A 26,625-nucleotide genomic window follows, 5' to 3' on the forward strand; every position below is an offset into this window, starting at 1 on the left:
TCTATAACTGATGTGACATATATAATCTGTAAGGCATTATGTAACTATTACACCATAATCATCAGTGTCAGAGACCTTTTATAAAAATTGACAATACTATTCTGGTAATTTGCCAATGTCTCCAGATCCTTAAATACAGTTCTAAGAAATAGAATTTTACTGTGGTTTCCTTAATGAAATGATCTTTTCTGCTATGAGACATTTCAAACGCTATAATTTATCATTCTTTACAAGTTGGGTCACAGCAACTGAACAAGTTCATGTACTAAGATGTTCTCCCTCAGAGTTACCATGGTAACATTGAGACAGGGTCTTTTCAGATTTGTACGTGAATTACCTGAATATCAGTCAGAAAGATAATCAGTCATTTAGTATAGAACCCATTTTTAATCATCTATATACATCATTTCATCCCTAAAAATATGTAATACAAGTATCTCTATATTTATCAGCATTCTTTCTCTTTACAATTCAAGAACCTGAATTTTGTGTGTGTAACCCGGTTCTTCTTAGTGTAAATACTGTGTCAGCTGAACAGCTTTTCTGTATGGACTTAAATAACCCCTCCTCTCTAGCCTTAAAGATGTCATTTCTCAGTGCATACACTTTATCTAGTAACATTCACTTTTGATTTTATAAGTAAACTAAGTGAAAAGTGGAAAAACAGCAAACTAATCTTTAAAGACATTACCTGAGGTCTGTCTGGTATGCTGTGATCTCAGTTCAGCCCATTCCCGCAGGTTTTCATTTTTATCTCCCAAAAAATCACCAGGTGCTCTGTATCAGGGGTCTTCATCATCCAGCATCTGTCCAACATCCTTTCAGTATGACTGGGTAACTCAGACCCTCATGTGGACATGTACACATAAATGTGGGTTTTTCAATGATAAAGCATTCCCACCCATCCCCCAATTTTGCAGGATGCTTTGCTTCACTCAAACCCACAACTCTTTTTTGTTACTTACAGTCAATAACCACTCAAATTTTCTTTTTAACAAATCTTTTATCAAATGTAAGCATAATTTTGTTTGTAAGCATAATTAAAACAATTTTTTTTTTATATTTAAGTAGTCTCTACACCCAACGTGGGGCTCGAACTCACAACCCTGAGATCAAGAGTCGCATGCTCCACCAACAGAGCCAGCCAGGTGCCCTGTGAACATTTTTTAACTGACCTATTTTTCTGTGTCTAGAACAAAGAAAACAGTCACACTAGTCTCCCATGACTTTATGAATTACTACTATTTACATTTTTGGACCAGCTCACTCACAGTTTCCAAATAGCACATGTCCCTGCGAGTCGGAATATCATTCAAAGCCTGCATGGATCTGAGGGGCACAGATGGAGTTAAAAGACTTAAGATGTACTATCACGAAACACGTGGCTTTCTTATTTCAGACATTCAAAGTAGTCCTGCACCTCTAGGGCTTAAGGTCATTTTAGCAGCAGTGTTCTTTACTATCTGCTAATGAGATGATCCTTTATTTTAAAAACAACTATTCCTAGGATGACAAGAACTGGGATAAAGGCATACAAAGTCAGGAAGTTTGTTGTGAATCTGGATGTTGCACCCGGGCAGATTATCTCAATGAACTGAATTCCTTGAGTGAAGGCACACATTGGATTAGTTGTCACAGAACCATCTGAGCTGCCTGCAGGGAAAAGATGGACAGTATCAGATATGATGCTTCCCAGGTACTTTCATCAAGTATTTACCAACTGCCCCCTGAGTACCCTTCATCATGAAAGATACAGGACATTTAAGAGACCCTGGAATTCATTTTTAGATGAAACAATAGTGAGTGTTCTGGGTCCTGGCTTCATTTGAAGATGGAAATGGGTTCGTTTCGGGGTGCCTCAATTGTTAAGCATCTGTCTTCAGCTCAGGTCATGATCCCCGGGTCCTGGGATGGAGCCCCACATCGGGCTCCCTGCTCAGCGGGAAGCCTGCTTCTCCCTCTCCCACTCCCCCTGCTTGTGTTCCTCTCTCGCTGTGTCTCTGTCAAATAAATAAAATCTTAAAAAAAAAAAAAATGGGTTTCCATTTGGGGTATAAACTCATTACCATAGTACTGATAAAAATCATGATCACTTATGATCATCTAGTACTGAATATCCTAAGGTTACTGCTATTACCACCTAAAAATATTTAGAACTACTAAATTCTGCCCTGTTCTTTAGTTGCCTTTGTGAAGTGGCTTGGAATTTTCATGGCCAGAAGGACCTTGTTATACTCCCACTGCCTCTCATGGGATTGGGGAACAGACTTTTGCCAAAAGTGGCTTTACTCAGCTATATACTACATACATTTTTAGGGAACAAGATGCCACTGCAGCCTGCTTCAACCTGTTCTGTTCAGTATGTACAGAAACTGATTCTAGGTGCCTGGGTGGCTCAGTCGGTTAAGCACCCGACTCTTGGTTTCAGCTCAGGTCTTGATCTCACGATCTTGGGGTTGAGCCCTGTGTACGGCTCTGCGCTCAGTCTGCTCTAGGTTCTCTCCTTCTGCCCACCCCCCACTCTCATGCAAGCATGCTCTCTCTCTCAAATAAATAAAATCTTACAAAAACAAAAAGAGGGGCGCCTGGGTGGCTCAGTCGTTAAGCGTCTGCCTTCGGCTCAGGTCATGGTCCCAGGGTCCTGGGATCGAGCCCCGCATCGGGCTCCCTGCTCCACGGGAAGCCTGCTTCTCCCTCTCCCACTCCCCCTGCTTGTGTTCCCTCTCTCGCTGTGTCTCTCTCTGTCAAATAAATAAATAAAATCTTAAAAAACAAAAACAAAAAGAAACTGATTCTACCCAGAGTATACTAGAACTAGAGTTTACCTTGGTGTACATTAGGTCTATCATTTTTCTTTAAAGATTTTAAGTAATTTCTACCCCCAAACTTACAACCCCAAGATCAAGAGTTGCATGCTCTTCCCACTGAGCCAGCCAGGTGCCCCAGGTCTATTGTTTTCTAAAAACATCAGAGTGGCCTTAAGCTGTTGGCCTTTGACAGGTGACTAACTTGACTTTTATTTTAAAAATCAGAGAAACTGTTAGACTTTTATTTCAAAACAAGGTTTTAAATCTATTTACAGCTTTTACTTAAAAAATAACATTTCCCTCAGGGAACTGCTTCCTCAGAGTAATATGTAAAAAAAAAAAAAAAAAAATCCAAAATAGAGTACTTACCACAAGTGAAATTCTGTCCATAGAACTCATTGACTATAAGAATCTCAGAACAGTATTTTTGGAATGTAAAATAACTGAAGATTTTAAAAGGAATGGACATGTCTTCTGTGTTTCTAAGAAAAAAGAGAGTGAGCTGAAATTCAGTAGGCTCTGGTAACAGATCCTACCAGATGAAAAGAAAGGCAACCCTCATTTTATGTTTCCCATTTTGAATATAGTTTTTATCTCTCATTATAAAAATTGTGCTCACTGTGGAAGACAAACAGTACTGAGAAGTACAAAGATACACCACTGCCCAGAAATAACTATGGTTAACATTTTGGTGACACGTGTAACATGTATTGTGTTTATAAAATTTTACGTAAGTGGAATCACTCTTCATGCTCTTTTCTAACCTGCTTTTTTTCAACCAAACATATGTGTCAGGCAGCCTTCCAAATCAGTAAGCATAGCACTCCATCATTTTTAATTATAGCTCGGTGGTCCATTATAGTAGAAATCTTAATTTAACAATCCCCTGATGATAGACTGGTGTCTGATTTTTTTTGATAAGCACCACTGATATAAACATGAAAGAAAACACACCTAACACATCACTTTAGAGGACGATATTTGTGATTAAACAGAGATTTGAAGGAGCTAGCGTGTGAAGTGAGAATTAACTATGATACAAGGGGAGAGGACGGAGAGAGCAAGCAGGTTTTCGCTGTGAAAATGAACTCTGGGGCGCCTGGGTGGCTCAGATGGTTAAGCGTCTGCCTTCGGCTCGGGTCATGATCCCAGGTGGGATCGAGTCCCACATCGGGCTCCCTGCTCCTTGGGAGCCTGCTTCTCCCTCTGCCTCTCTCTCTCTCTGTCTCTCATGAATAAATAAATAAAATCTTTAAAAAAAAAAAAAAGAACTCTGGGGGCACCTGGGTGGCTCAGTCGGTTAAGCGGCTGCCTTCGGCTCAGGTCATGGTCCTGGGGTCCTGGGATCGAGCCCCATGTCGGGCTCCCAGTTCCGCGGGAAGCCTGCTTCTCCCTCTCCCTCTGCCTGCTTGTGCTCTCTCTCTCTGTGTCAAATAAATAAAATCTTTAAAAAAAAAAAAAAAGAAAATGAACTCTGTCCCCTCTTCCGTCTTTTTGCTGACCTTATGGCCTCCTCTGTCCACTATATAACTTCTATAAATCAACAAATATGTATTAAATTCTATTTGCGAGGCACTAGTTCTAAGTGCTTGAGGAATTCAAAAGAAGTGTCCTACCCCTAGAGAACTCACAATGTAATTGGGGACATAGAATATATATCCTTAAGACTATAAAAATACACAGTGGTAAACGATTTGTGCCAAGTATAATAATCCAGCACCACATGTCCATGACATTCTTGTACTTAGTATTTATGGTTTTTACCTATTCCCATGTGACCCCCAAGCCCCATGACTTTCAGTTATTGGCAATGTTCTAAGGCACAAAATTCAATCCGCCCACTGAGAGGCTGCTAATTGGAAAGGATAGGTAGGAACCTGGGGAAGAAGGAGGGACGAGAAAGGACATTCTAGGAAGGAAGGACAGTATGAGCACAGGCATGTCAAGGACTGCATATGGGACTGAAGGGCTGGAACAGAGGATCTGAAGCTGAGTTTGGAATGACAGCCAAGAACCTGCTGTTTTGGACCCTTGCAGTGGGTTGATATTGAAAGACCATAAAATCAGTGTTCTAAGAAAATTAATGTGGCACCAGCAAGTAGAGGGACCATAATAAGGGCAGATTAGGAAAAGCAGAAAAGCAAAAGGGACCCGGTGACAGCAGTAGTTCAAGTATAAGGTGACAAAGGCCTGCTACAGGATGATGGCCATGAGAGGCTGGCTGCCTGGCTGGCCAGAAAGTTACCTCCTTGAGGTAGGAACCATGGGCCGTCATCTTGTAGAGCACCACACAGGGTGGAATACTGCACGTAGAGGCTCCACGTGCATTTGTGGTTTGACAGCAAAGAAGAAACCCAAAGAAGATGGTGACTGTTCCAGTGTGAGGGCAGTCCCGGGAGAGAGAGTTGTCATTCATTCACTCGATTCAGCACACATTTTCTGCAAACCTATTTGGTTCAAGGCCGTGGGCCAGCCACTGAGAAGAACTGTAATGGCGAATGAGGCCCAGCTATTGGCCTCCAGAGGCTGCCATCCTTTGAAAGGAAGGCTGCAACAGAAGCAGCCTATGACGGGCTTTCAGAGAGAGCTGAGCTAGCCAAGGGAACAGCAGGCAGGCTTCGTGCGGGTGGCAAAGGGACACAAACAGGTCTGTGAAAGACACCGGGGGACAATAAGGCTACGTCCTAGAAATCCTGGGAGTATTTCAGAGCGGAAGGAACCATAGATCTAAATTTATTGACACGGGACTGTCCACATTATATCGTTAGATGCATACTTAACTCCCTCACAATAGAACAATCTCATTTTCATTAAAGATTACATAAGGGGCACCTGGGTGGCTCAGTCGTTAAGCGTCTGCCTTCGGCTCAGGTCATGATCCCAGGGTCCTGGGATCAAGCCCTGTGTCGGGCTCCTTGCTCGGCGGGAAGCCTGCTTCTCCCTCTCCCACTCCCCCTGCTTGTGTTCCCTCTCTCGCTGTATCTGTCAAATAAATAAATAAAATCTTTTAATGCTTTTTTTTTTAAAGATTTTATTTATTTATTTGAGAGAGAGAGAATGAGAGACAGAGAGCATGAGAGGAAGGAGGGTCAGAGGGAGAAGCAGACTCCCTGCCGAGCAGGGAGCCCGATGTAGGACTCGATCCCGGGACCCCAGGATCATGACCTGAGCCGAAGGCAGTTGCTTAACCAACTGAGCCACCCAGGCGCCCCAATAAATAAAATCTTAAAAAAAAAAAAAAGATTTAGAGTCTAGCAAGATACACAACAAAATTTAACTGAAGGTTGTGAGACTTAAGTAACTTTTACTTTCTTCCTTATACACTTCTGTATTGTGTACAGTTTCTCCCCCAAAGAACTTGCATTATTTTGAAAGTAAAAAGGACAAAGCTATTTCTATTTGTGTTTAAAGGAGGAGGCAGCCAAAAATGCAAATGTTGCAGGCAGGCAGTCAGGAAAGGCGATGACTTGAGGGAAGAATGTGAACTTTATAACTGGGAGGTTGATGTGGCTGGCCCCTGAAGAGAAGAGTTTCAATTCAGTGATGGGAGTGGAATCCAGGTGAAGCCTGGATGTTGAGGTTTTGCAAAAAACCCAGGAGCCTTCGGTAATGCGGGCCACTGCCTCTCTTTTCAGAACAATGAATCCCCTTTTTCTACAAACCAAATATACAAAATAGTGCCAGACTGACTGGAACAGGTAATGATTCAAACATTCAAGAGGAGATCCCGCCCAACGCTGGATCTGTACCTTGCTGGCTTGATTTGATTTGTGCTTTTTTATAGATGCTAACAATCACTTAAGCAACACAAATACAATGTAATAACGGCGTCATAAACATAGTCCTCCTTAACTGATCAAAACCAGCTCACTTTGCTTTATAATATTTCACCCTTATATAACTCACTACAGCTTATGAAGTGCTTTCCTGTTGATTATCTCCTTTGCTTCTCCTGTTCCCTTGAGGCAGGTGGGGCTGAGATCACGAGCTCCATTTTATAAATGAGGAAATGAATTTAGATAGAAAAGTGATTTGCCTCTGGTCATGTGGCAGATAAGTGGTAGAGGAAGTCTCTGACTCCTGGGTCAGTCCTCTTTCCAGGGAGCTGCGTGCGGCCTGGGTCTTCACGGTGGCTTGACTATAGCAAAGTCAAGTCCAAGCTGAGTTTTCTTACCCGAACATGGATTGCTCTGAGAGTTAAATAAATATATAAATATAATTACATATAGCGGATGCTCTGGAGCTTTTTTAAATCAAAGAACCAGCCACCTTCACATTTCCTCAGGGACCCACAGAGTACTTCTAGATCCCGCTCACATCACCTGCCTGCGACCACTGTCACCCTTCTAAAATTTTCCACCCTTTCAGCTACTGCTTTTTTAAAATATATGTATGTGTGTGTATATATATGTTTTTTCTTGCTTATAAAGTGCTATATTATAAAAATTCACAAAACAAAGGAAAATATGAAGAAAAAATTAAAATCAATTATTACCCATAGATAATTACAGTTAACATTTAATGTGTGTTGTCCTTCCAGTCCTGATATTTTCTTGGTCAGTCTTTTATCATGCAAGCTATCTGACTGTTCTTACTTCCTAAAAAAAACTGGGAATTGAGAACCAGAATAGAGACACTCCACAGTGCCAGGGCAGGAATGAATTAAATGCATGCTATTTACCTTGTAATAATAGGTTGTTTTTCCAGAGGATGGATTGGTTTTCCTCCTCTTGTTACTACATGTGAATCATATGAATAACATGCCTAAATTGTCATTTCCTGATTTTCAGTGTGAAGACATTTTACTGAACAAATGGTAAACAGATCTAAATAATGATAAGCAAGCACTAGAAACACTCCAGACCATAAGGTAATACATACCTTTAGCCAGTATCACATAGCTCTCCTCTGCAATTTCTCTCTTAATTTCTTGTTACCGAGTGATCATTAACCACAAATCATCAATGAAAATCCTTTGAATTGTCGTATCTTACCTTACTAATCCAGATCCCACAAGTATCCCAGCAATGCAGAGCAGAGCCACTATGCTGTTGACCACATTTGGGTTTTGGACCATACCAAGTAGCACAAGAGTTAGAAATTCACCAATTAAGTGGGGGGCCAAGAGAGCAGCAGAGAAAATATCCAAATCTGGCAACCTCAGGATATAAGCCCAGAGTCCTAGAAAAACATAAGGTCTTTAGTTTCCTCTCCAAGGATTATTTAAGAAGAATACCACACGTGCCTTCTATGAATAAATCCATGGTGGTCAGTGGGTGGGAAGAGTTTGCAGGGTAAGCCCAACTCCCCTTTGAAAGGCCTTTTCGGAACAGAGCCAAACTTTGAGACCATTCATTAGCACAAATTGTTTCTGTTGGCTCCAATTTAGTGTGCCACCTTTTCGCTTTTACAGTTCCTTCAGTTCTCAGAGGAAAATATTAACGCTTGGGGCGCCTAGATGGCTCAGTCGTTAAGCGTCTGCCTTCGGCTCAGGTCATGATCCCGGGGTCCTGGGATCGAGCCCCGCATGGGCTCTCTGCTCGGCGGGAAGCCTGCTTCTCCCTCTCCCACTCCCCCTGCTTGTGTTCTCTCTCTCGCTGTGTCTCTGTCAAATAAATAAAATCTTTAAAAAGAAAAAAGATTTAAAAAAAATATTAACGCTTGAACAGTGGTCACAACCGGGGCAATTAGTAGAGTGGCTGAACTCGCCAGGCTTCTCCATAAATGACCACGTTCTGCCTAGCTGGCACTGCCCCTACCCTAGCTAGCCTACTCCCCCCGTGCTAAGGGCTCGCTCAGCCTGCTTCTCTGCTTCTCCATCCCCGTTATGTGGGGTTGCTGCCAGCGTGTAAACCCTTCACTGCCGCCATCCTCTGGTGAATTAGCCCTCCCAGGTCTGTCCATTCCATTCTTGTCTTTTATTCTACCAGCCCCTTCCATTGATTTGATCTTCATTTTCTTGTAAACAGACCTCCCTACATCCATGCCCCTTAACTCTTATATTCCTTCCACTAAATACACTTCCCTGGTGATAGCATGTCCTCAACAACCGTTAGACATGGTTGCTCTTTCTTCCATTTGTAGAGTAAGGAAAAGGGAGTTGGCATGTCTTCTATGCAGAGCTCCTGACCACTCTCCAAGGCCATCTATCTTTCCTCTTATACAAATCATGAAGTTTGCTTGTACTATTAATTCTCTTTCCCAGTGCAATCCTTTGTGGCTTTTATGACATTCTCTCACCTTTGATGATTTTAGAGCATCTGGACCATGGTCAGCATTCCTGTCCACTATCATTATCCTCAAGGTCTTTTTAACCTTCCTGATCAGTCATCAACATCAGTGCCTCCTAATTAGGTAACCTGATCACTTCCAGTGGCTCCACCCACCTAATCTGCATCATTCACCAAATCTTGGACTTAAATGTTACTCAGAACTCTTCCTCTTTCCCAAGATTTCAGATTCTGAAAGTGCTCTCTCTCATCATGGCGTCCCTCCTGTCTCCTATTTCCCCAAACCCCAAGCTGTCTCAGGTCCTTACCCCCTTCTGCTATTCCTTGCTTTTACCAATCCCCACACCTTGGGAGCCCTGTTCTTTCACTTAAGTTCTCTCCCTGAAGGTGTGCTGAACAGAGCATATTACTGTACTAATCAGATCCACTCTGCCTCACCTGACTCCTAGACCCCTAATTTTTTCTCATTGCTTATTGGGCTCCAATGGCCTGTCCCTCATGTCTAATATATACCTCTACTTTAAATTACCCTCTCCCAGGGGCGCCTGGGTGGCTCAGATGGTTAAGCGTCTGCCTTCGGCTCAGGTCATGATCCCAGGGTCCTGGGATCGAGTCCCGAATCGGGCTCTCTGCTCCTTGGGAGCCTGCTTCTCCCTCTGCCTCTGTCTGTCTCTCATGAATAAATAAATAAAAATCTTAAAAAAAATAATGACCCTCTCCCCAATGTCAAACTCTCTCCCCAGTGCTCAGTAGATGGATTCATTTCCCATTTTATGAATTTCTCGCTATCTTTATCTTCCCTAACTTTTCATCTTCCATGTCTTGTGCTCATTCTCTCGCTCGCTCTCTCTCTTTTCCCCCTATCTTTGCCAAGTGGATCCTACCTACTTGCTCCTTGATTTTATGTTATCCTGATTCACCTGTCCCTACCCTGCACTACCCTGGAAACTTGATCTGTGAATTATTCTCTTTTGCTATAGTTTCATCAACTCTCAATCTAATGGTTTTTCCTGACGGTCTTATTTACCATATCCTAAAACATCCATTCCCTGAGCCTGAGAACCATGTGAGCCATTGCCTTCTCGTCACCCTACCCTATACCGCCAAGCTTCTCAAGCAGCATCTGCTTCTTCCCTCTCCCTCCTGACTTGTTCCCTTCTGAATCTGACTTGCACCCCACCACTCTACTGAAGCTCCTTTTGGGAAGACTGCCAAAGACCTCCTAATCTGATGCCTCATCTCTGTGAAGCTCTGCAATATGAATGGATATTAACTACACCTCCTTGAAATGCTCTCCTCCCCCAGCTTCTCTGATGCTGCCTGGTTCTGCTTCTCCTTCTCCCTGTCTGACCACCACCTCTGCTTCTGCCATTGGATCGCTTTCCTCTTCCCACCCTCCGAATGTGCCTCCTGAGGTTTACACTCAGACTGCTTCCTCCCCTTCCAATACTCTCTCCTATAAAATCCATTCCCAGGCCTTTAGCCCCCTCACTCTTTTTCTTTCTGCTGCAACCCACCACTCAAACCTCAGATTGACATGTCCAGTCGGGTGTCCTGTAGCATGCTAGATGCAACGTGTTCAAATCCATTCTCTTTCCTGGCAAACCTGATAATGATGTTGTCACCATCCCACTCCCTTAGGTGGAAAACTCAGGCATCATCCGTGACTTTACGACCAACAAATCCCCTCAGTTTCTGAGCCCATTCGATTCTACTTTCCCAGCATTTCAAAGTGATCACCCCCTTTTGTTGCCACTGCTGCTCTCTCCGTTTGGGCCTCTGCCTTTCCCATAGACTGTTGCCAAGGCTCCTCACTAGGCTGTCCGCTGTCTCTGCCCTAACTCCAGTCTGCTGCCAAGGTGTGCCAGCCTCACCCTCCAGAGTCCAACACAGATGGGCCACTCCCTGGTTCAAAATCCCCTCCTATGTCCCATTAAGGGACACTTCAGCCCCTTAGCCTGGCATTCCACACCTCCCCCACTGGAGGGGCCAGTCATATCCTTCACTACTGCTTCCAATCCTTCATTTCCACAGCACAACTGAACCTTTTCTCTGGAAAGGTCTTAACGTGTTTTTGCTCCTGAACTTACGCCCTTGCTCCCTTTTCTATCCACTGGAATGATGCTCATCTCTCAAGTTGTTCTCTCAACCAAATGGGCTCTTGTTCTCCTTTGTAATTAACTGGGATAATGGATGTGAGATGGGGAAGATACTTACCCCATCTGTACTTCAGTTTGCTCCTTTACAAACAAGGATGATTATAGCACCACCTTTATAGGTGATGATTGCCATCGCCCTCAGTGGGGAGCCCACCCCCCTGCTTACTCGGAGCAAGTGGTTCTGCCTCTGTCACTCTCCAGAATGATACCAACTTCTAATCACCTACACCAAGACCTTCCCACTCTTCATCTGGGAGCTCAAACTTACTAAACCCTGGTTTGTCTTTTACTTATGTATTACTTAGTTCATAATAATTATTCATATTATGTACCATGGGTCTCTATACTGGCTATGTCAGGAGCACCTGCTCATGAATCCCACGGCCTGAAGAAAGACAGCATCCCAAGCACTGCCTGAAGTTCTCTTTGGACGACAAGCTGGGCACCACTGCACTACTAGAGTCACAGAATACCAGGTACTACCCCCATCTTAGGGGAAAGCCACGGGAATTAGGGAAGCTACATCTCCCTATGATGACAGATCATGCAGATAAGTACATGTTTTCGGATTTATATTTTTGAAAAGCTCTAAGAAACAAAAAGCAGCACTGTCTATACACCATCGCTCAAAACCTAAGAGCATCAGGGATGCTTCGTGGTGCCCCAGTGCCTCTTCCCGCAGCCCCTCTCCCGTTGCTCAAGCCCCCTCACGCCAGCCCGTGATGTCACAGGCGGGTTGCCGCTCCAGCTGACAGGAGCCCAGGAGCCATGCTTCATTGAGATTCGGCAGCTCCTTGCTGCCTCTGCACCTGGATCCCAACGACTTCAGGGCAATCTTCCCTGCCCAGACCCTGCAGAGTATGTGAGACATGCCAGTCCCTGGCACCATGTAGTCCTGCGGGTCTGCTCTCAGGTCCCATGTGGCCCTGGCTGGGTTCTTTTATTTGTCCGGAAGCACAGGACATTGTACTGGGCATTGATGGGCAAAGACAGACCTCGAGGGCCAAGAAGAGGGAGTTGTTCACCCTGGAGCTCCCCTCCATCAGTCCCACTGGCCATCTGGAACTTGCCAGGAAGACTGAACACCTCTGAACACCCCCTTACCAGTAGCACACGCTGCTGAATATCACGGTGGCAAGGACAGTGAAGGGGAGCACGTGCAGCACGTGGGCCAGCAGCATCTGCCACTTCTGGTGTAAGGTGTCTTGGCTCTCCTGGTCGCTGAGAACCGGGCACAGAGGCAGGTTTCAGAATAGCCGGTCACCACACAGCTAAGGGAAGGAGGGCTAGCCCAAACTGAACTTGAGTTCTGTCAGGGCTGGGTGGTGGGGACCAGCTGGGGCTCCCTAGTCATGGAAAGAGGGAACCTGCTATCCATAGAACTGTAAATACTTCCCACCACAGAACTCTTTATCTGAATTACAGTATGGTTGCAAAAGCTGTCAAAATTTATTTCCTCCTCTCTAAAGTCAGGGGAGCGTTGTCACAAAGAACACATGTGCAAAAGGGCCATGAATGATGTGAGGTAGTTTGTCCTCTTTTTGTGCAGGGTCTTGGCACAGAACATCAGGCAACTAGGTATTGCTTCTGGATTCTCACAGAGTTTGAAAATTAGGTGCTAGCTGTCCTAAAATTGGCTCCAAAAAGAATAGTGCAAAGTTGGCAGGTATCTGGGCCCCCAGGGGCTGCACATCCTAATGGCGAAGATAGGAATACCAAGAATGATCTTTTAAAAAACCCTTCCCAAACCCTGCCCCATCAGCAGCTCCTAAGTCCATGTTTCCCTGGATCCTTAGACCCTCAGGGAGATCTACTTGGTGAACTAATTCACACTAAGATGTTAGTAACTCAGTAGTTAACCCTTCCCCAGGGAGAGAATCTGGAGAAGGCCAAGTTTAGCTCAGCAAAGTAGTCTTATAATGATGGAGTCTTGCAAGATGCCGGCTGGAGAAGGGAGATAATCAGGAAGAGAGGAAGTGCCCTCCCCGCCCCCGGGGTGCACCTCCTGGGCATGGGCACTCACACAGATTCACAGCGTTGAGCATGCCTGTGTATGGGGTGGCACCCACAAGCTGGTATAGGAGCCCCACGCAGTCCTGGACAGCACCCTTCAGCACATCGTTCTGGACCCACAGAAGACAGAAGATGAGGAACAAACCCATGATCAGATTCTGAACGAGACGCATCATCACCGCCAGCTTATTTCTCATTAAGTTCCTTGTCACTCTCCTGAAAGCCAAACAACCCTGTTTTAATTCTTTTTCTTTTATTGGTGGATGTCTAACCACCTAAAACGGGGTGAAGCTCTTACCTTAAGAGAACACCTAGTTTAGAGAGAGCTCCAGGAGAATCTTTGGTTTTGAAAGGAACCATTGGTAATGTTTTCAGGTGTTTTGTTCTTTCAATATTCTCCCAAGGTTTTGCGATAAATTGCTGATTCTTTGTAGGCAGATTCAATCATCTGAACTCTCTTGTAGGTTTCTATTTCCCGTTCTTTGCTTTGGGTATCCACTGATATCAGGTCCACTAATTTTTTTTCCCCAAAGAAATGACCCATGTGTTTTTAAATGCATATATATGCACAATGGCTAATAATACATGTTTCATCATTGATTCAGGAGTACTAGCTAATGCCTCATGCCATCAGAGTAACACCTGGTGATCATGCCCACCTATAAAATCAGAATATTTTAAAGCTACCAGCAAGGCCTTGAGAATTCAACTGGGGCTGTCTGGGAGGATTTAGAAACTCAGCTGATTTTTCTCTGACAAAGTGGACATGCAGCAATTTAAGAGAGGTCCCCCACCTCATTCTGATAGGTCATCTATGGCAAGTTAACTGACCCGGCCAAATTAACTCCTTAAAGAGTGAAATCACCAAAACAAAAGCAAGAATAAAATCCACTAGTGCTGTTGACATCTAGGCAGAAATCTGAGATGATAAAATTGAATGAACATTCATGATGGGAAATGTGGAAAAAAAAACTTACTATAAATGTCAAAAGGGTTTGAATGTTCGGGACAAGGGTAACTGCAGCCACTGAAGAAATCAAGCATTTCCGCTCGTGTTCCACAGAAAACCAGCTCTCCGTAGCTCAGAATGGCAATTTTATCAAAGAGCTGATGAGAAAATCGATGGCATTAGTGTGTATCAGGTCACCATATCCTCTGGAGAATAAATTTCCAAGCCGTCAGTCCCTGTTGATCCCAGCCATGCATCAGGATTCTTACTGTGGCCACTGGAGACACACAGAGCATGTCCCTATTTTTCTTAGCCTGCGTTGCCAGTGTGCATCGTGCTGCATCTGGCCTGGGCCCAGCATCACATCTGGAGTGGAAAAGAACTCCTGGACCTGGCCTGTGGTCCTGGGTTTGATCAAGGACCAGCCATGCTCCTGAGTGAATGACCTTGGACTAGATGTTTATTTAATCTCAGATCCTTGACTCAATTTTGCATCATTTCTAAGTCTCCCTCTTTTCTGTAAAGTGACAATACTGATACCCACCTCATAGGATTGTCGTGTGGACTAAATGAACTAGTGCATAGAAAGTATTTGGTACATGGCAGGTGCCCTTCCCATATCAGGACCTATTGGCCCCAAGGGCCCTGGTTGACAAGTACTAATCTCTACCGCACGATCCCCAGCTCAACACATACATCTACCCACCCTTGACGAGTTAAGCAGGAACAAGATTCCCCCTCACCTGGAAGAGCTCGGAGCGTGGCTGATGGATGGTGACAATCACAACGCGGTCCCTGTGAGCCAGCTCTGCCAGGAGGACAACGATCTGATTTGCTGTCATGCAGTCCAGGCCTGTGGTAGGCTCATCAAACAGCATGACCTCTGCAGGCAAGGAAGGGTCGGGTTTCTGAGTCACTGACAAGACTGGGCTACGGACTCTAAACTCAGAATTTTGAACAGTTCCTTATGGAGATGTCTTAACCCATCCCATCTTGCCCTATCCAAACAGTGCACCGTGAGAAGTACCTGCATGTAAACTGGCTTTCAGCCGGAGCCCAAGCGAAGGAGCCTGACCTCAGAGGACCCACCTCCCAGTTCCAGACCACATCTTGGCCTTAATCCTTGAGGGGAGAGGGCTGCTACAAGATACTATGGACTGTTTGGGCTCTGCCCAGAGGACCATGACAAAGAACAAGGGCTGGCTAGTGGGCACCAAGTTGTTTTCAAAAGGCTGAGAAGAGGCTGGTTAAAAAGACATAACCTCACTTCATGTGGAGCATTTTCCAACACTAACAGGGTCTTTGCACGGCAAAAAACTCTGTCCCATAAAACAGTCTGAGCTGGGATAGGCATTTAGATTCTTTAGAGGGTTCAACTGTGGTTATTTCTACCCAGAAGGTGAGAAGGGCTCTTAAGAGCATCTCTCTTGCCTTCTAGTGACCAACCACCATCTGAAGAGCAGGCCGTCGTAGTGTGCCCCAGTGGGGAATCCAGGTGCAGCACGTTCTTTTCCAGGTGCTTGTAAGAGCTGAGATTTCCCCAGTGGTGGGGAGAACGACCAAACCCGGCAGGAGAGGCAGGTGACTGGCTACCCCATCTTGATAGCTCCTCCCTCCAAAATACACACTTTTTTGTGTATCATTCAAAGTCCTGCTTTAATTCCTGCCATTTCTTAAAGTTCTAGGCACACCAAAACTCATTGGCTTTCCATAGCCCCCACAATGCAGTGTTTCCAAGTCCAAGAGCTGTTTTGTACTTGGAGAGAAAAGCATCAGGAACTATGTAGTATTTCCAAAGAAACTGGGTCCCCAGTTTGAAAAACCTCAGTAATGTCAGTTCCACACAAACCCCTTTCCAAATGGAGACTGTAAAAAAAAAAAAAGGACGGAAAATGTCTGCAGACACATGGAAGATGCCCAGGTAGCAGTTCTGGGACCCACTTACTGGGATCCTGGAGGAGCTGGGCTGCGATGGAGACCCGGCGCCGCTCGCCACTGGAAATCCCCCCAAGGTTGTAGCTGCCAATCAGTCAATCTGCCACGTGGCTCAGACTCCGCTCCACCATGACTGCGTCCACCTGTAGGAGACACAAAGTCCAGGAAGGCTGGTCACTGCTGGACTGCTGCTCCAATTCATGGAGTGCAGATGGCATGGGAGAGGCAGCATGCTTCCCTTGAGTGCTCAGGCCACTTTCAGACTCACCATACCCTAGGGAGAACATGCCTATTAACGATAAAACCCAATTTGGTCTAAGTCATAATATAATACATGTGTCAGGTTAAAATAAATAACTGTTTTTCAAAAGTCTCTAGAGCAGCAAAAACTCTATTTGTTTCAGGGAAATTCACCAGGACAATGGAGAGGTCATTGGACTCCTATTTTCAGATGCTGCATTAAGTCCAGCATACAGAAAAAACCCCTTAAGGCATAGGTACAATACAGGTTTTTTTTTTTAAGTGTTTGGTTTTTGAAATTTTATTATAAGTGTTTTATATGTAAAAAAAAAAAAAAAAAAGTCCAATTTGGTTTGAATGAATCTTGGCTACCCTTATGTAACCCAAATAAGTCCTGGAGTCCCGTGTGGTCCAATCTCAGTGTGATTTTGCATCAAATATAATCCAGCTACCAAAAGTAATTAAAAACAATGCCAATCTTGGGCGCCTGGGTGGCTCAGTTGGTTAAGCGACTGCCTTCGGCTCAGGTCATGATCCTGGAGTCCCGGGATCGAGTCCCGCATCGGGCTCCCTGCTCAGCGGGGGGGTCTGCTTCTCCCTCTGCCCTCTTCCCTCTCGTGCTCTCTTGTCTCTCATTCTCTCTCAAATAAATAAATAAAATCTTTAAAAAAAAAAAAACAAAACAATGCCAATCTTTATTTGACTCTCTGAAAACTTTCCAGGAGGCCCAGTTTATAACCTGCAGCCACACTTAATGTCCTGTCCCCCACTTCTCCTCACTTTATTTATCTTAGACTCTGCCACTCCCTGAAACCATCTCCTTACTCCTCCTCCTCCCTCAACTCCCCCACAACAGTAACAACTAGAAAAGTTCTTTACTGACTTTCTAATCAAGAAAGTTGGCCTTTCCCTTCTCCTCCTTTCCTTCATCAGCTTAGCCTATCTCCAGAGACCTTTTCAAAAATCTCTCCTTCTGGCCCTGCCTTGCTGATTACCCTTATCTGCATAGGGCCCTGAGGAAAGGCGCTAGAAACAGACTGAAAATACTTATATATATGGTAATGAGTTTCGTTTCCATATACCTCTAATGAGATTGTGTTACTTTTATAATGAAAAAAGAAACAAAACACTGCCTTAAAAAATAACAACAAGTAGGCTGAAGTAAAAGAGGGGATATCTGTGGAACAAAGTTCCAGTGGAGCCAGGGGGTGGGATCAGCAGCATGGGTGAAGGTTTGACTAAAAGAAGGACACATCTGAAATAGATCCAAAGGAGTAACAAGGTTAAAAATGTATAAATAAACCAGTATGATTTATTCTGGAAAAAAGAGGGTTCTCCTTTTGCCATCAGAATAGAAGGATTCTGGAATTGATTTTTGCTTGACATGGCCAGGCTGAGGTGCTCACCAGCCAGGGCAGATTCCTGAGCATCCCTTTCATCTGCTCTGCAACAGCAAAAAAGGAATAAAGCTTACCCCTCCAGGCTCAGAAGGGATGGACAGAGAAGACATGTATTTAACCTGTTTCAATGTCCCATGCTCTTTCCCAAAGCCTCTCCCATGTTTAGCAAACACTATTGGGATTGCAATTCAGTGTCTTAGAAGGAACCCTTGGGATCCTTGGGATGCACTGGGATCATCAACCTCTATGCTGTACGTTCTCAGATAAACTGACTCATTCCTCACATCAACTCCAGGAGAGATACATTATTAAACAGATCCTCAGAGACGTGCATAACTTGCCCAAGGTCACACTATTAGCAAGTGGCAGAGATGGGACTGAGAGAACTGTCTGGGTTCTCTCAAATGGTCCATGAAGCTCAATGATTAGCCAACAGTCCAGGAGACACAGCCTGCCCATGTCAAGCACAGCTTTATGTTCAGGTTCCTCAGAGGAGAGATCTGCTGTGCTCTGTCCTCTATTATCACCACCACCTCCCTCTCACTAAATTACTTTGTCAGGATTTTACACCCTGTGGACTGGATTTGCTCAGAAAGTACTTTCTTTTTTTTTTTTTTTTAATTTTTTTTTTATTTGACAGAGAGAGAGATAGCGAGAGAGGGAACACAAGCCGGGGGAGTGGGAGAGGGAGAAGCAGGCTTCCCGTGGAGCAGGGAGCCCGATGCGGGGCTCGATCCCAGGACCCTGGGATCATGACCTGAGCCGAAGGCAGACGCTTAACGACTGAGCCACCCAGGCGCCCGCTCAGAAAGTACTTTCAAGCAGGGAGAACTTTTGCAGGACTTTTAGGGACTGCCAGTGCCAGAGGAACATTTACCAGAGGGAAAATTTTTTTTTAAGTTTTACTTATTTGACAGAGAGAGCACAAGCAGGGGGAGCGGCAGAGGGAGAGGCAGAAGCAGGGAGCCCGATGTGGGACTCGATCCTAGGACCCCAGAATCATGACCTGAGCCAAAGGCAGGCGCTTAATGGACTGAGCCACCCAGACGCCTCCAGGGGGAAAATTTTTGCCATCAATCGATTTCAAGGCATCCATGAATTTTCTGAATATTTATGCAAACATGTGCATTTTGTGGGGAAGAGCTCGGTGGCTTTCTTAGGTTTATTCTCTCAGTGGGATATGTGATATAAGTGGATCACCAACTCAGAAAAATCTGTTTATGACCACATTTCTGCCACCCAAATACCAATAGGATCTTCTCCTGCCCTTTTTAGAGACAGAAATACTAAAGCAAGCAGAGAGAGTCTGCAGATGGACTCCTCTGTCACTCACCATCAGGGCTACCCAGTCGTGTGAACATGCCTGTGCTCAGTGTGGGCTGACCTTGACCTCCATCTTCTCTCATCACAATGGGGCTCAGGAGATCCCAGGAGCCCAGGGAGTCATGATGGTGCTAGAGGGCCTGGGTTCACATTCCAGCTCTGCCCTTCCCAACTGTCTGATCTTAATCTTGTGTGTCAGAAGATAATGCCTCCTACATAGGGATGATGCCAAGGATGCGGCGAAATACTGTGTGTGAACAAAGCCTGACTGATGCCAGCCGGCTATGAGAGTTCAGAGTACAGGCACACCTTGTTTCATTGCACTTCACTTTACTGCACTTCACAGAGCATCTTCTACAAACTGATGGTCTGTGGCAACCCTGTGTCAAGCAAGTCTACTCGCACCATTTTCCCAACAGCATTTGCTCACTTCGTGTCTGTGTCAGTAAAGTATTTTTAAATTAAGATAAGTATGTTGGTTTTTTTTTTTTAGACATAATGCTACTGTACACCTAAAAGACTGGAGTATTAGTGTAAACATAACATATGCACTGGAAAACCAAAAAACTCATTTGACTCTGTTTATTTTGATATTTGCTTTATTGCAGTGGTCTGGAACCAAACCTGTAGGATCTCCGAGGTATGCCTGTATAACCCAGTTGCATAGTAACAGCCTTGCAATGCCTTCTGAGCACTCTAAGGTAACCTCCAGGAAGGAAAGAGTGCTAGGCATCACTGTGAGGCTGATGGCCCTTCTTGAGGGCCACGCTCCTTGCTAAGACTCCTCTGGAGTAAAAGCTATCCTTCAGCACTGTCTAGGACTCTCAAACAGAAGAATGACCTTTACTCACCTGGACATTATCATCAAACAAATCTTCTGGTACTTGGGACACAGCTTAGACCTAATTTCACTCTCCAAGCCCTGTCTGAAAAGTCCAATGCCAGGGACAGATTGAGCAAGTCCTGGTGACAGACTCAGCAATGCCTGATAAAAATGGTGTACCCTCAGCTGATATGGAGGATTTCCTTGGAGCCTCAATGGCATTAAAGAAGGCCAGCCCTGGAGCCTGAGCTGCAGATATAATTTGCGTGCCCAGGTGGAACCTCACTGTGGCTTTGCTGAAGCCTCTGAGGCAGATGTTGCCGGTCTCTTCTGGTGGCTCTGAGGGCCTATTTCCCAGGGAACTGTACCTGCTTTGTAGGTGGCACATCTATGTATCCTTAGTTCCCTGTTTCCAGTCCAGACAGAAATGAGGCAACATTTCCAGGTAAGGTCCCCATGGGCTTACCTATGACTACTTCCAAATTAGATACATTTAAAGGAATAGATTGAAACCTCGAAAGAGTAGACAAGTCAATAATTCCTTCCTTCATTAACTTAATCTAGTTTGGATGAGGCACATTCAAAATGCCTCAAAGGAAGTTGAGAAAAGTCTCAACAGGGCAAAGTACAGTGAGGAAAACAACCATTTTTATTCAAAAACAGTCCCTAAACCAGCGCCATCCAGTAGAAATATAATGTAAGCCACATTTTAGAAACAAGTTTAATTAATTTTAACATATTTAACCCAGTGCAGCCAAAACCCTACTATTTCAACTTGTAACCAATATTTTAAAAATTAATAAGATACTATACATTCTGTGTTTTCAGACTAAGTTTCTAAAATTCTGCATTTCCCATTCATAGCACATCTCAGTTAGGCCTGGCCACGTGTCAAGTGCTCAAAGCCACAGGTGACCAGTGGCTGCCGTACTGGACAGCACAGGTCTAGACTAAAGGGATGAGGAATGAAGGGGGAATGGGCAAGCGGAGGGAAGGGAGGTGCGAAGCCCCCGCCAGGTGGCCCCCTGAGGAACAGGGCCGCAGGAGGCCCATGGCTACCCACCTTCCTCTGGAAGACGCCCAGCCAGCAGTGCCGTGAAGCGCAGTGTCTCATGCACAGTCAGCTTGCTCAGCAGTGTGTCGCTCTGCGGGAGAGGGAGGCGGGAGGCATCAGTGTGACCAGGCCGAGACCAGGCCGTGGGCGGCTGGGGCAGGGGCCCGGGAAGTGCCCACCTGCTGGACATAGGAGAAGCAGTCCTGGAACTGCTCCCTGCGCAGTGGCCGGCCGTTCACAACCACCTCCCCGAGGAAGGTCCCCGTGCGCCGCAGCCTCCCGGACATGGCATCCAGCAGCGTGGTTTTCCCCAAGCCTGTGAGACAAGAAAACAAGGCCCGAGAGGACTCCTTCCATGAGGCATTGCTGGGCTGTCCCCAGACCCTCGGTGTACCCTTGGTCTAGCACCGACTTGCTCTCTCCATAGCGCCCTGGGTCAGACTCTCACGGTACCAGTGAGTCTTTCCAGCTTGTCTCCTGAGTCATAGAGGGACAAGCCATTTCTTTCATCCCAGTCAGGGCTGGAGGGGCTTTGTCTGCCTGTTTATGGGCTTTTACAGCTGTTTTGAGTTGAAAAAGAAAATACAGGATCAGAATAAAAAGAAAACCTAGGCAGTTTGGATCTAGGACATCTGAATTTCTTTCTGAACCCCCCCCACCCACCCAGGGGTCATCTGGTGGTTCCTCAAAGTAGGGGACACTACCTAGAGCCTTGATATGAAGTGTGATCTGAAGACCAGCAACATCACCTGAGCACTTGCTAGAAATGCAGAATATCTCAGGCCCTGGCCCCCTGAATCACATTCTGCTACCAAGATCCCTAGGTAATTCCCATGCATATCAGAGTCTGAGAAGCACTAGCCTCACAAGTCCTTTAGTAAAATCAAGTTGGCCTCAGCCTGCACTGAGAGCCTTGGGCATGACCCAGCTGGTTGTTGCTAAGAGCTTTCCCCTGGTTTGGTTTTTCTCTGGTTAGAAGTTAGGTGATACCATTAGGATAAAGCACCAGCCAGCCCCTTCTGCTCATAGTGGACATAAACCTACATGAGCCCAGAGAGTCAACGGAGACAGGAACCAGCATCACCAGGCTCCTAAGAGGTTAGATTAACAGAGGAAATAAGCAGAAGGTTCTGAACTGTCTGAAAAGATAGCAAGAGAATTCTACCAAGGATATGATGACTTGTGCAAAACCAAAGAGAAGATCTTTTGTTCAAATATTATAAAGAAACTGCCTGTTGCCATGAGGGGTACAAAGATGAATAAGCCAAGCTCCTATAGCAGTTGTATTCTTATCTAACCCATGGCTGACCAAGCTCAGAGTTAGCTCCGGCATCTTCAATAGAGGTCAGGGTGGGAAGAGAGGAAAGGGACTGTAAAGAAACGAAATGGGGGGTGGGGAATGAAAGGTGACATCATTTGAGTTGTCTTTCAAAACATGTTCTGAAATTTCCCAGTCATGATCCTAGGCCTTTTACGTGGTTCTAACCTTGCCTTCCGTTTCTGGGATCCAATCTCCACTCTGACAAAAGCTACAAATATCCTGGAGCCTGGATCACATCACAACATCAAAACTGACCTCCCTGAGGTCATCAAGGTTGCTTCCTTGTTGCCATATCTGGTGGGCACCTTCCTGTGTGCTGACCTCTCAGCGGCCTTTATACTACTGCTTGCCTTTCTCTGTAAATCTCCATCCCCTGGCTTTGATGCTACTTCATCCTCTTGGTTTAATCCTGCTCGTCTGGCTGCTCCTTCCCAGCCTCCTCTGGGTGACATTCAGGGTTCTCTCTTGGGCCTTCTGCTTCTCATGTGACACATTCTCACTGAGCAACAGCAAGCACCAACCTGCTAGCCAGCATGCAAGGGAGCCTCCCTGGAAGAAGATTTTCTAGCCCTGCTCAAGCCTTCAGATGACTGCAGCCCAGCAGACTTCGGACTACAACCTCATGAGAACCCCCGACAGAACTACCCAACAGTCACTTCCAAATTTCTGACTCACAGAAACCCTGAGAGAGAATAATAATTTTTATTGTTTTAAGCCACTTAGTTCTGGGATACTTTTTACATAGAAATTTGTTTACTCAACTCATTAATGAAAGGACTAGCAGAGTAAAAAAGTTCATTCAAAAAAAGAATACAAGGAAAAAAAGGACACAAGAAACTAATATGTATAATCAGTAGAAAATAAAAGGTCAGAATAAGATGCAAAATTAGACATAGAAATAGTTAAAGCCCTAGAATATGACACCAAAGATACAGGTAACAAGAGAAAAAATAGACAAATTGAAAGTTTTAAAATTTTGTGCCTCAAAAGAAACTATCCCCAGGGATGCCTGGCTGGCTCAGTTGGAGGAGCGTGTGACTCCTGATCTTGGGGTCATGAGTTTGAGCCCCACACTGGGTGTAGAGATTACTTAAATAAACTTTTTAAAAAAAGACACTATCCCCAGTGTAAAAAGGCAACCCACAGGATGCGGAAATATTTGCAAATCACATATCTGATAACGGATTAATATCCAGAATATACAGAGAGCTTCTAAAATTCAACAACAAAAAACCAATGAACTCAATTCAAGGTTGGGCAAAGGACTTAGACATTTCTCCAAAGAAGATATATGAATAGCCAATAAGCACATAAATCACCATCACTAAGCCTTAGGGAACTGCAAATTAAAACTGGAATGAGGGTGCCTGGGTGGCTCAGTTGGTTAAGCGTCTGCCTTCGGCTCAGTTCATGATTCCAGAGTCCTGGGATGGAGCCCTACATCGGGCTCCCTGCTCATAGCAGGGAGTCTGCTTCGCCCTCTGCCCACCCCTCTCATGCGTGTGTACTCTCTTTCTCAAATATAAATAACATCTTTAAAAAGAGAGAGAGATAAAACTGCAATGAGATAATACCTTGCACCCTTTAGGATTGCTACTATCAAAAAATTGGAAAATAACAAGTGTTGGCAAGGATATGGAGAAATTGGAATCCTTGTGCACTATGGGTGGGAATATAAAATGGTATAGCCACTGTGAAAAACAGTACAGAGGTTCCTCAAAAACTTAAAAACAGAATTACCATATGACCCAGCAATTACACTTCTTCGTAAATACCCTAAAGAATTGAAAACAAGGTTTCAAACAGATATTTGTCCACCCATCTTCATTTCATTATTCACAATAGCTAAAATGTGGAAGCAACTCAGGTGTCCATTAATGGGTGAATAGATAAGCAAATATGGTATATATATCAATGGAATATCATTCAGCTTTAAAAGGGAAAGTCTGACACAGGCTACAACATGGATGAAACTTGAGGACGTTATGGTAAGTGAAATAAGCCAGCCACAAAAAAGACAAAATATGATTCCACTTATGTGAGGTAGTTAGAGTAGTCAAAATCATAGAGACAGAAAGTATAATGGTGGGGCAGGGGGCAAGGGGATTGGGGCGTTATTGCTTAATCAGTGTAGAGTTTCAGTTTTACAAGATGAAGAGCTAGGGGGATGGATGGTGGAGAGGGTTGTACAACAACGTGAATGTATTTATTACTACTGAACTGTACACTTAAAAATGGTTAAGATGGTAAGTTTGACGTGTATTTTACTGCAATAAAAAAAGAAAAAAGAAAACAAAAGGTTAATGCCCTACCGGGCAATAAAACCATGACTTTTGGGGTTATCTTCCCTAAAAGGACAGAAATTTTAACTAAATAGGCCTCTGCAAGGGAGAAAGCAGCCCAGAGTCTAGGTCCCAATTGACAGCAAATATTGAGTTAAATATAGTTACTCTCCCCTGGAGTGTTGGGTGACCCTAGGCAGACTTGCATTATACCATTTTGTCATGAGACTTTAAACACCTAAGTCTTCTTTTGCCTCAGTGATAACGATTTCAGAAACAGTCCTGTGTTAGATGAAGTCATCGTTTTGTGAAACACTAGCAGTAATTCATAGAATTGATTTGTTTACTCAGTGATTCAACAAATACTTACTAAGTACCTACTATGTGGCCAGCCCTGTTCTAGCTGTTGAGACTACAGCAGGAAAAAAAAAAAAAAAACAAAGATAAAGCTCCCACCCCGGGGGAACTTGCAGTCTACTGTGAATCCATGGTCAGTATATAAAATGATAGATGTTGTCATAAAGCCATGATTAGGTATCATCAGAAACCAGCCCATGAGCTCCCAGATCAAGGCCTCCCACCCACTGTCCTGAGATGTGCATGAAGCGTGACACTGGCTTGTGGGACACCTTTTTGAGATGAGTTCATTCTTTATTGTGTGCAATATAACCACCCTAATCCTACAGAAGGCAGGCAACAAACAACAAATTATAGGAAGAACTCAGCTTTTCCTCTTCTTAAAGAAAAATATAATTATCAAAAGGAAAATTAGAATGGCCCTGGATATTAGAAATGGTTTGGGGCACCTGGGTGGCTCAGTCGGTTAAATGTCCAACTTGTGGTTTTGGCTCAGGTCACGATCTCAGGGTCATGAGATTGAAGCCCATGTTGGGCTCTAAGCTCAGAGGGAAGTCTGCTTGAGAGTCTCTCCTTCTGCCCCCCCCAACCAAATAAAAATCTTAAAAAAAAAGAAAAGGTTAAAAATTGGAAATAGGAACAGACAGGAAATCTCAGCAAAATATAACAGTTTTAGTCAATGAATTCCTTCTCCTTTAATCTTAATGCTACTATTGTTACCCAGTATTCACCTGCTGTAGCAGGGGAATGGCTATGGATTTCAACTCCCCAGATCAAACGAGGCTGTCCGTGCTTGACTTTTGTCACAGACTTGCCTTACCCGTTGCTATTCAAGAGAGTAACACAAGCGTGTAGTGCCCATAAATGTCAACAATGTCAGTGCAAGCAAGGACTCAACCAGGACGCTCCTCTGAAGCCAATCTGTCAGAATCTTTCATCCTTAAATTGTGTAAGATAACCTAGTGTAGCGGACCCTGTGGTGTCCACACAGAGCCCCTCATCAGACTCAATGCACCTATCCTCCAGCTGAGGACTCACAGCTGCAGTCCCCACGGGGCATTGCCCTCAGACATAAGAGGCTGCCTCTCTGGAGGCTAGACCTTCCCAGGACAATGACTGGATGATGCAGGGACACAAAGACAAACCGTGATTCAGCCTCAAGTGTAGATATCCCAGGAAAGAGGAGGAGAAGGTGGGAAATGGGCACACAGACGGCCTCAGTGGAGTCTGCAATACTTAATTCCTTAAAAACAAAAGGATCTGAAGCAAATATGGTATAATGTTAAGATCTGACAAAGCCTTACAGGGTATGTTTACTAAGTTGAATTTTTTTTTTTTTAAGATTTTTTATTTATTTGAGAGAGAGTGAGCAAGAGAGAGAGAGCACAAGCGGGGTGAGGGGCAGAGGGAGAAGCAGGCTCTCTGCTGAGCAGGGAACCCGATGCAGGGCTCAATCCCAGGACCCTGGGATCATGACCCAAGCCAAAGGCAGACGCTTAACTGACCGAGCCACCCAGGCACCCCTAAGTTGAATTTAAATAAAAAATTTGTCAAAAGATTTGATAAAACCAGATATTAATATGTAAATATTCTTTATATTATTTGCTATTCTTGCCTATTTGAAATACATAATTTTTTTTAATAATGAATATGGGACTAAATGAGCATGCACCCTTGTGCTTACTTAATTCCTTGTCCTGCCTCTTGGCAGGGGACAGATCAGGGGAATTGT

At 44.6% G+C, this 26,625-nt stretch overlaps 2 protein-coding genes across 3 annotated transcripts in view; one reads left to right on the forward strand and one right to left on the reverse strand.

Annotated features, from left to right (window-relative positions):
- The window catches only part of DYNC2LI1 (dynein cytoplasmic 2 light intermediate chain 1), a 55,668-nt gene extending 42,964 nt beyond the window's left edge, over nt 1–12,704 (forward strand). Inside the window, exon 15 of one of the 2 annotated variants that reach the window (XM_081833489.1) lies at nt 1,508–2,788. The gene's annotated coding sequence lies outside the window, so the exon portion shown is untranslated. Of the gene's footprint in view, nt 1–1,507; nt 2,789–6,442 lie in introns of those variants that run through there. The other variant, XM_081833488.1, reaches the window with a different exon arrangement.
- Nucleotides 368–15,041, reverse strand: ABCG5 (ATP binding cassette subfamily G member 5). The gene is given in 10 exon segments (XM_081833498.1): nt 368–1,653; nt 3,177–3,289; nt 7,802–7,947; nt 7,949–7,988; nt 12,301–12,482; nt 13,230–13,425; nt 13,508–13,608; nt 13,610–13,722; nt 14,187–14,316; nt 14,902–15,041. Coding segments are annotated over 10 exon segments (1,350 nt in total). The 5' UTR covers nt 15,037–15,041; the 3' UTR covers nt 368–1,459.
- Nucleotides 15,042–26,625: the final 11,584 nt, after the last annotated feature.

The sequence above is a fragment of the Leptonychotes weddellii genome, chromosome 10, assembly GCF_054177405.1.
Source record: "Leptonychotes weddellii isolate Sample4059 chromosome 10, ASM5417740v2, whole genome shotgun sequence".
In the NCBI taxonomy this organism is placed as follows: domain Eukaryota; kingdom Metazoa; phylum Chordata; class Mammalia; order Carnivora; family Phocidae; genus Leptonychotes; species Leptonychotes weddellii.